This window comes from Podarcis vaucheri, assembly GCF_965113315.1.
Source record: "Podarcis vaucheri genome assembly, chromosome: 16".
Taxonomy (NCBI): Eukaryota; Metazoa; Chordata; class Lepidosauria; order Squamata; family Lacertidae; genus Podarcis; species Podarcis vaucheri.
Genome location: NC_138754.1, coordinates 19,519,442 through 19,530,028, shown reverse-complemented (window position 1 = coordinate 19,530,028; position 10,587 = coordinate 19,519,442). Strand labels below are relative to the sequence as shown.

Sequence of the window (10,587 nt, the reverse complement as noted above, 5' to 3'; positions counted from 1 at the left end):
ACCAGGTCAGACTTCCCTAATATAGCTTGTCTTCTAAAGGTTGTATAATTACTTATTCCCTTGGTTCCGGAGTCGCATAACTCCATACCCTTCAACATTTCTCCGATGAAAATAGGGACGTCTTAAGGAAAAGCAGGACATTCCGGGATCCAATCAGAAACTGGGACAATTCCTGTAAATCTGGGATTTGGAGGGTCTGAAATAGCATAGGAACCAACTCCTAGGGCCAGAGGTCCCTCCCCCCCCCCCTTTCCCAGAAAGTATTTCAAATGGTGTGCGTGTGCCGCGTCTTGTGATCGATTATGCGGGGCGGGGCTTACCTCCCCCCCCCCCCCAATATTTTATTCAAGCTGCCACCCTAAAGAAACCACGGTCTCCGCTGACCTTCATTCCAAGCAAACGCAGCCCTGCGTCAGCGCAGGCACCCCTGCAGTCCCTTGCCGCGCTCAACAAGCCCCTTTGCCAACCTGGAGACGCGGCACCTGCGCTCTCCCCGCCAGTGGGAAGGGCGTCGACTTCTGCACGTGCTCCACGTCCGAGAGCTCCTCCCGGGCCTGAAAACGGGCTCAAGCGGCGAAGGAGGCCCGCGTCCTTTCGCCTCCCGCTGCGGCGGCCGCCCCTTTAAGCGGCGTCCTTGTGCGCGCCGCGCCGCCACGGCAAGCGAGCGGGGAGGCAGGCAGGGGCGCTGCGGGTGTGGCCGCAGCCGCCGCCACGGGCAGAGCGTGAACAAAGGCGGAGACGGGCGCCGGGCGGAGCTGCTCTCTTCGCGGCCGGGGCGCTTCTCCTGCGCCAAGCGGGTCGGCCGGGAGGGCACTGCCGTCTGGTGTCGGGAGCGGCCGGGGCAGGGCCGCGGGATGCGGGGAGCCAGCTGGGTCGCCTCCGAGCCGGCCTCGGTAAGCTAGCCGGCCCGAGGAAGAGCAGGACAGCGCGGGCCTGATTCCCAGCCTGCATAGGTCCCTAAGCCAGCAGTCTCGAGGGGGCCTCTGAGCATAGCCAGAGTGCCTTTTTCTCTGCAGCCGAATCGGCGTGGAGACCGGTAGGCCTGGGCCCCCGAACCTCTCCTTTTTGAAGCGTCGCCCCCACCCGCCATCTCTGTTCACCTCCGTATATGGCTGGGGGCTGGCTAGCTCTGCCGTCCGGTGGGCGCTCCCTCTCGGCCTCCGGCCTCTTCTCTCCATCCCCGGGCGCGGGTGGGGGCTGATTTCGACTCCCCCCCCCCTCCGCTTTCTCTCTCTCCTCTCCTCCCCCACCCCCCAAACATATTCCTCTCCTTCGCCATGACTTGCCTGCAGTCCTCCCAGGACAGCCTGGCGGGGAACGTGTGCGCCATCGAGGGTCTCCCCCCGCTGCCCAAGGGACTCAGCGGGATCCTCAACTCCAGCGGAGGCTCGTGGCGCGAGATCGAGAAAGTTTACAGCAAGAAGACGCGCATCCAGGACGACCTGAGCAAGTCCCAGGCCGCCTCGGAGAAGTTGCTGCTCCGGAGCAAACCCGCCAACCTCGACTCGGCCCTGGCGGTGCTGCGCAAGGAGATGGTAAGTCGGGACCCTCAGGCGGACCTGGTACGGGGCAAAAGGAGCAGGCCGATTTGGGATGGCATGAAAGAGGAGGAAGTTGTTATGTTACCTGATGTAGTATTACTTTTGTGTATGTGCCAGCAGGGAGATGCACCTGCCTTGGGTGCTGTGTCCCTTGTCACTGGAGGGGGTAATTTACTATTCTGCCTTGGGCAACAAATTGTCTTGGTCTACTCAAGTTTTGGGTTCCACCAGAATGTGCATTTCTCAGGTCCTTTCAAGCCACCTGCATAGATAGTGGCATTGGGCTACGAAATTCTGCAGGTTTTTTAGTCCTCATTGACTGCAAGGATATGACTGTGTCTGCAGGAATCCAGAAAGACACTGAATAAGGTTTCTAGCTGGTTGCAAGGCAGGGCACAGCTTAATTTTGTTCTCCATTTAGAACCTGAAGGGCAAGGATGAGTGCACAGTTACGCATATTCGTTTTCACAAAAGTGACTCAAAGCGATGTACCAAAATAAACACTAAGATCAAGAGTAAAACAAAGCTAAAATGCACTCCACTGAAAAGATGAGTAAAAAAAAAACCCCAAACATACTTCCAAAAGTAAGGGCCAAAAGCCTGGGTGAAATAAGGATGGTATTGCCTGGTGCCTAAAAATGCATAGTGATGGTGCCTGCCATGCCTCACTAGGGAGAGCATTCCACAAATGGGGAGCCACCACTGAGAAGGCCTGTTTTTATAGATGATGAATGCAGGGCCTAGGATGGTTCATGTGTGGAGAGGCAGCCCTTGAGGCACTGGGGTCCTGAACTTTATAAGTCATACCAGTACTCAGGATTGAGCTGAGAAGCTAATTGCCAGTCAGTGCACTTGTACCAAAAAAGCCGTCTGTCTGCAATCTGGTTGCTGAATGCTGCACCAGCTACCATTTTGGAACTCTCTTCGAAGGCATTCTCATGTAGGCGTAATGTGATCTAACCTAGAGGTTTACCAGACAACAGAAGTTAGGCTATCCCTGTTCATATAGAGAGAAAAATATAAGCTGGGCCATCGGCTGAAGCTGATGAAAGACGTCAGCTCAAGTGACGCTGGTGGACCCAGAAGTACCCCCATTCAACACGCCTGCTCCTTTAGAGGTGTGTGACCCCATCAGGCCAAACCTCACCCATCCGGTCTAGGAAACCATCAGCTAACAGCCCCTCTGGATTAAGTTTTAGTTTATTGGCTTTCATCCAGTCCGTTACAGAGGTCAGGCATCTGTCTAGCTAGCACATCTGCTGCCATGCCTCCACGTCTAAAGGAGAAATGGAGCTGTACTTCATCAGCATGTTGCTGACAATGCACTCCAAAACGCTGGCCGTTTCATGTAGATGTTAAGCGGCATGGGGGATAAGATCGAGCCCTACAGCACTCCCCACTGAAGGCTCTATGGGGCTGATCGAAACTCTCCGAGCCTAAACCCCAATTGAAATGGCTCTAGAAAATTGGTTTCATGCAATAATCTTGCCCAAGAAGGGGCCATTGGGGACCAGCCAACAATTATTTAGGGTGGGAGTCAACTCATTGGAGGCCCTCCACAAGGACTTCTGTTGCACAGTGGGGCTTCCCCCTTCCCCCACAGCCCCCGGAATTGGCTCAGGGAGGCGGGGGGTTGAGAGAACTCCTGCAACACCACAAGGTGGCAGAGGAGAATTGTTTGGTCTGGCAAGCCAAAACGCTTGTTTTAACAGAACAATCACCTTAGCTTGACATGGAGTTCCTTGCTTAGGTTTTCCAAACCCAGGGAGGGTTTCTGAAGGGGGTGGTCTTCGCTGCCACTTCCTTTAGACAAGTGGGGGACTACCCCCTCTCTCAAGGAAAGGCATTGATCGCCTGGCTGAGCCCCCTTCCTTGCTAGGTAGCTCAACCCTAAGGTACATTATTGTAAAGCTGTGTTACCACTTTCTGGACTTGAGGAAGCCAGATTCGTCTTTTCTTAGTGCTCTGTGGTGTGCGCACAGCCCTAATCCGGTGTGCCACATGCTTTAAATTTCCATTTCCATCCCATTTCCCTTCTAAATACATGTGGGACTCAGCTACATTGGCAAAGAAAAAGCGCTTTATATATGTTGCTTAGGCATTCTAACACTGTGACACCAGATGGCGCTGTGGAGTTCCGTTTTTTGCCAACCCGATCTCTCATACAAAGTTGCAGTGTGGTTTAACTGAAACACTCCTTTGATCCAGCCATGGTTTCTGCTCCCTTTTATTCTCACAACAACCCTGTAGGGTAGGGTAGGTTGAGAGAGAGTGGCTGGCCCAAGGTCACCCAGTCAGCTTGACATGGACAGACATAGATTTGGGGTGCTCTGCTTCTCATTTTCCTGCATCAGCCTCCTGGAAGTTGCACAAGGCCTCCCTCCAATTCTGCAATTCTATGATTTTAACTTTACTTTCCCCTGTTCCTACTCTCTAACTACGACACCACCCTTACTTTTTTATTGATAACCATTTGGACTTTATTGCAGAGACCTAAGTATTTTCTGTATGCCAATGGTCTGTTTGTCTTTAAAAACCTTTTTGCATGCCACACTGGATTTCTTCCTGGAGAAAAGTATAATCATTCTCCCCCACCCCGAATTATCAGTTTAGCCAGATGGTAAATATGCTAAAATGCTTTTGGATCAACCTGCATACATCGACTGGGCTCTGCATGGTGCTGTTTTACTTAGTACATAAAAGGGTAAAGGGACCCCTCACCATTAGGTCCAGTCGTGGCCGACTCTGGGGTTGCAGTGCTCATCTCGCTTTATTGGCTGAGGGAGCCAGGGTACAGCTTCTAGGTCATGTGGCCAGCATGACTAAGCCGCTTCTGGCGAACCAGAGCAGCGCACGGAAACACTGTTTACCTTCCTGCCGGAGCGGTACCTATTTATCTACTTGCACTTTGACGTGCTTTCGAACTGCTAGGTTAACCGGCAGGAACAGGGACCGAGCAATGGGAGCTCACCCCATCGCGGGGATTCGAACCGCTGACCTTCTGATCGGCAAGTCCTAGGCTCTGTGGTTTAACCCACAGCGCCACCCATGTCCCGCATAGTACATAATCACCTGTAAAATACAACTAGGATCAGAGTATTTTGCCTCATTGAAACAGTCACCCTGGATTTATTCATCTTTAGAGTGTTTGTTATCTGCCGTCAGATCAGGACAAACTTGCTACTTACAAGACGTCTTTGTTTGCAGTCAGTGCCTAGGAAATTAGAAGTAGTTACGTGCACTCAATCAAATGTCAGGCTGTGAAGATAATTTGATATAAGCCAAAGTCTACATTAATGCAGTACTCAGTGGTGTCCAATGGCATTCCGTGTTAATGAATTCTAAATAGGCTAGAGTAAAACATAAGGTTATTTCCTACAGCTGTTGTTAGTGTTTTGCCTTGAGACCCATTTTGTAATGACCGACAGTTTTAAAAGTAAGTGGATCAAAACTGAAAGGATGGTAATTCAAGAGAGAGTATGGTACAGTGGCTAGAGCGGGCGTGAGGACCCTGTGGCGTACAACTCCCATCATTCCTGACCATTGGTCATGCTGGCTGAAGGGGCTCCTGGGCATTGGAAAGCATCAAGTACTCCCATCTCTGCCTAGAGCTTCCATCTATGAAGTCTGGGAGAGTGGGATTTGTGCAGGATAAGGCTATGTCCTCTGCAGTGTTAGAAACTCAGATATATAAGCTAATTGCTAAATGGCACCTAGGTTACGGTTGCCACAACGGAATGTCTAGGCGCCTTTCCCCCCCAGTGATATATCATTATCATCATCATAATCATTTCTATACTGCTTTATATTTTAAAGAAGAAATCTCGAAGCGGTTTACAACACATTAAAACATTAAATAAAACTATCCAGAATAAAACAGATCCAAGCTTCAAGGAAAACATTTCAGATCCTTCTCTTAAGTGACATTTTGCTTTCCCCAGTCGCCAACCTGGCATCCACAAATCTCCACATGGTAACAATTGGACCGTTGCAAAACGCGCCTGGCGCCTGACTAATTTCTAACACTGGTCTGCTGCCGGAGGCAGTATGCCTCTGGCTGCCAGTTGTCAGGAACTGCAAGAGGGGCAGGCTCCTTTTGCCCTCGGGTGCTGCTTGCAGACTTTCCATTGGGGCATCCGGGTGGCCACTGTGATGAAAGGAGGCTGGGCCAGACAGGCTGGTGGTCTGAGACATCAGGGCTCTTTTTATGTTGTACGGTTGGGTGCAACTTCAGCTTTTCCTGTGTGTGAAGAGACTAAACAGTGGCCTCCCCCCCCCCATTAGGTGGTTGTGAAAACAAACCCAACAAAGACGGCAAACCACCCTTGGAACTGCAGTCCACTTAATAGCACAGGCAACTCCCCACAGATGAGCAATTGTGCATGTGGGCATTGCGCTGAACCCAGAAGTTAATATAAAAATTGCAAAAATGTCCCTAGAAGAGCCTGGAAAGGGCAAAAAAGGAATGGAAACAGTACCTAGCAATCCCACAAGCCTTTGCAAGTGTAATCCCAGGAGCCTTTGAGGCCTGTGGAGAGTTGGAGCTTGAGCAAGGAAGTTTGGAAGGGAGTCTGGTTTTTTTAAAAAGGTTTTTCAAGGTTTTCCAAAGGTTGAGAGGTTCTTTGCAGGCTTTTCCAGTGGTGTTGCAAATATGCTCGGCTTCACTTAAACGCAGCCCCCACGTAAATTGGGTTGGTTGCCTGTAACTGTAACGAATGGGAGTCAAGGAGAAGTGCGACTTGGCATGGCTTCAAAGCATGTGTTGTGCATTCCTCCTCCAGCAGGGAGCAGCAGAAACACACAGCAGACTTTTCAAAATGCAGCCACTCCATCTTCAGGGAAACCCATACTAGAAACCCATTTTCAGTTTGCAGCAATTGTCTTCTGGCACCTTTTTTCTAATTATAGCTTACTCCATAGGCGCCGACTCCATGGGGCCTGAGGGGGCCCGAGCCCCCTCAAAAATTCGTTTGGGGGGCTCTGCACCCCCAATAATTTAAGAAAATTATTAGGCACCTTGCCAAAAACCGCACAGGGGACTCCGGCGCGCGCCTCCCAAAGTGACCGGGAGCTCCTGAGAAGGGGCGGGCAGGTCGGTCAGTCAGAGGAAGACCCCCAGCGGTGGGACTTTAGAAAGGAATGGAGCCGCAGGGCCGAGGAACGGCGTATTCGTCGCCGGCGAGGGACCGGGGTGAGGGGAGAATGGAGGGGACGGGAGTTCCCGCCGCCGGAGCGGAGCTTTTTTTCTGGGTTCGGCTAAGGTGACGTTGGTAGGAGGGGGTGGCCGCCTCCCGGCGCGAAGCCTGGGGAGGGCAGGCCGGTTCTTGCATGCAAAAGCACCACTGCCACCCTGCCGCCAGTATGGACCCCGGTATGGCCCCCCCCCAATATTTTTTATAAGTCGGCGCCCCTGGTTTACTCTCTTTTTCTTTGTACATGAGCCAGCGTGATAAAGAAGTCTGAGCTTCCTGGCCCTTGATGTCAAATCGGCCCTTGTGACTTTGAGGGCATTTTGTTCTCCTCCCCTGTGCTTAAACAAAACATGAGCATGTGGAGACCCTTGCAGCAGCAGCTGCATCAGGCCAAAGACCCACGGAGTCAAAAATCCTCTGCAGGGAACCACTGCAGAAAAGACCTTTTCTCATCTTGCCACCCTGGTCTGGACCGCTCACATTGGGGGCACACAGAGAAGGGCCTCCGAGGATGCTCTCAGGGTCCGGGTAGGGTCCCAAAGGTTGGGGCAGGACTCTTTCCCAGATGTACCTGGAGGTGCCAAATTATGAGCTCTGCCATAGAGCTTTGGTCGCACTGTCTTTCCCCACCATATCACTTTATTACATACTGTTATGGGAATTCTAAGGTCTTATATATATATAAAATAAATGCACAAGGCAAACACATAAGTATATAAACCACGTGTCTGAAATAGTACAGGAGAGCAATCCTGAATCCATTTTGACTCTCCCAAATTGACCTCAAATATTTCTCTGCAAGGAGGAAGGAAATGGGAAAAGCTTTCCATTTGTTTTTGGACTGTAGGGGCTAACACCTCCCTGCAAATACAGTCTGGCAAGTGTCTGTTAAGCTGGGCAAACTATCAATATGCATAAGAGATTCAGGAACGGTATTTACCATCTCAAAGGAATGGCCAGGCTATCCAGAAAAGGCAATCAGATAAGGCATTATCAGGTATCCTGGCAGACAGGAGAGAAGCAACACACTCAAATTTCTGCTGGGGATCACCTCTTTCTGTGATGTATGTATGATGTTTTGGGGGTGGTCTTGAGCTACAGGGTAGACAATTTCAAAAGTCTATATAAGAGCTTGCACACATGTTCTGGGTTCCTCTCCTCCATCCCTGCGTGGGGGAGTGGGGGGACCCTGTTTAATAAAGATCATGCTTACTAGCTGCTTTGCTTCTCAATATTCTCTGGTTGGCCTCTGTTATTTTTCCTACCGATAAAGAACCTATGTAAGGACTCTATACGGGCTCTTAGATACCCCATAAGCGAAAGGGAGCAGTTTTTTTCCTAACAGCAGTGTCCCAGAGGCACTTAGTTGGCCACTGGGAGAACAGGACTAGATGGAGCACAGGAGTGCAACCTACACTAAAGTAGGACCCTGGCAGAGACACTTGCCCGACTGGCATGTTCTCTCCCTCCTGATGAATCGTTCAGGAGCTTCAAAAGCTTTCTTCTGCCCGAACATCACAGCGATTGATGCCAACCAACACCAGCACACTTAGGGATCTGCAGAGTTTGCGCAACTGGCGTAACAGACCTCAGCAACTCAGCATTTTGGCTAACCTACTTTATTTACATATAAACACACACGGAGCACTGCAACATGGCTCCCTCTCTCTCTAGCATCAGACAGCAAAGAGAAAAAGACAGAGGACAAAAGTCCCACTTCACGGAACACAGTAACACAAACATCCTGTCTCCGTTACTTCCCACTCTGTGGAGTCAAAACATATACCGTCATGTGATATACAAAAATCCCATGACTGCAATCATGGAGCAGGAATTCTAACAGTTTTGGCCTGATCCAGCAGAGGTAGGCATAGCCAGCTTGTGGGACCCACCTTGCCAGGGGCAGTGAGACGTGGGCACTGCCTCTTTCTATGGTGTGGAATAAGGAGCAAACATTGAATGGCTGGGACTACGGGGAGGTGTTGCCCATTCTCCAGCTGAGCCTCTCTGCTCTTTCTTTGTTTCAGGTGGGGCTCCGGCAACTGGACATGTCTCTGCTCTGCCAGCTCTGGTCCCTGTACGAGTCCATTCAGGAATACAAGGGCCTCTTCCAGGACATGTCTTCCTCGCTGCACTCGGAAGGCAGCCTGGCTGCTGAAAACGGCTTCTCGGATGAGGACGAGGACTTTGAGGTGGATCAGATGAGCCCTGACGGGCACAAGGAGACCCCGCTGGGCCAGCGGCTCCGCCTGCTCCAGCCCCAGAACTCCCGGGATCAGTGGCTCCAGGACTCCTTCCACATCACCATCTGAAGCCTCTGCCTCTGCTCCGCACCTGCCTTTCCCCCCCTTGTGTGTCGGCTGCCGCACCTGACTCCTGCATCTTTCACAAAAGACATTCAGGGGGTCGGTCGCAGGCAGGAGTGAGAGGAGGGCTGAGAGAAGGGCCATTCGGGCAGTTTACAGCTGGCTCCGTCATAATCAAATGACCCCTGAGGATCACTACCACGTTACGCTTCACAATTAACCTTTGGGGGGTTTAGCAGTCAGTCACCGCCAAGATGTCACAGAGCAATCTTTCCAGAGAGAGAGAAAGAAGTTTGTGTGTGTGGCCAGTTCAGGAACAGAGTGCAATTCTTTTAGTCCTCTAGGCAGTGGCGGACTTCGGGCTTTCAAATTTCAGCGGCGCCCCGTGCAACGCCGAAATCTGCCTCTTGCCTTCCATTCTAAGTCCTTGTTGCAGCATCCCCTCAGCTTGGCACCTGTTGCGGGTGAGCTGGTCGTGGTTCCCCTAAATGCACCTCTGCTCCAGGGCATAGAACCACAGAATCGTAAAGAGGGAACCATGAGGGTCATCCAGTCCAACCCCCTGCAATACAGGAATCTCAGCTAAAGCATCCATGACCCTCCAACCTCTGCTTAAAAACCTCCAAGGAAGGAGAGTCCACCACCTCCCGAGGGAGTCCGTTCCGCTGCCGAACAGCTCTTAACTGTCAAGAAGTCCTTCCTGGCGTTTAGTCATAATCTCCTTTCTTGTAACTTGAAGCCATTGGTTCGGGTCCTATCCTCCGGAGCAGGAGAAAACAATGGGCTGGAGTGCCTGCCTCCAGTCCAAAGGCCATCCTCTTCTCACTCAGGGGCTTATGGGACAGATGAACCACTGCATTCATTAGGATGTAAATATCTGGCTTCCCATTGTGGTCAACCAGGTTCCTGGAGAAGGGATGGGGGAGCCCTCCAGCCGCTGTCATCCCTGGCCACTAGCCCTGTGGCCTCTAGGAGCAGCGTTTGGTGGGGGTCTCCAAGTTTCTCCACCCCAATCTAGAAGAAACCTCCCAGCGTTGCTGCCCAGGAGCGCTTGATCTGACCCTGCAGCTGTGCCAGAAGGGAAGTCTCTTGAGGAAGCCCCTTCCATTTCAAAGAAAAGCTGCAGCTCTGTTCCATGTACATGGTGCTTGAGGCATAACTGAGGCCATGTCTGTGGCTACCTCAGCTAGGCACTGTATTTTCCAGCTGAAAGAGACTTCTTGGGCTGGGGTAGCAGGATTCCCCTCGGCCACCTCCCTCGCTTAGTCCCCACGGCTGCCACTCCAAACCTGCTCTCTTTCTCTCTTTGGGAGATGAAGCCCCACATCCCTTGAATGCAGGAGGTCAGATCAGTCCCTAGCAGCGCATCCCCAGGTAGGCAAGGTCCCCTTCCTGAGACCACGGAGAACAGCTACCTGTCAGTGTAGACAGTACTGAGCTAGAGAGGGACTCTGAATATAAGGCAGCTTCCTGTGTCTCTAGAGCAGGGTTTCCGAAACCTGGGTCTTCAGCTGTTTTCAGACTACAGCTTCCACCATCCCCAGCTAG

The 10,587-nt window shown here is 51.6% G+C and overlaps 1 protein-coding gene across 1 annotated transcript; it reads left to right on the top strand.

The window, feature by feature from the left end:
* Window positions 1–772: 772 nt before the first annotated feature.
* Window positions 773–9,869, top strand: FAM89B (family with sequence similarity 89 member B). The gene is made up of 2 exons (XM_082202931.1): window positions 773–1,535; window positions 8,761–9,869. Exons 1-2 carry the CDS (start codon window positions 1,278–1,280, stop codon window positions 9,043–9,045), a joined length of 543 nt encoding a protein of 180 aa, XP_082059057.1. The 5' UTR covers window positions 773–1,277; the 3' UTR covers window positions 9,046–9,869.
* Window positions 9,870–10,587: the final 718 nt, after the last annotated feature.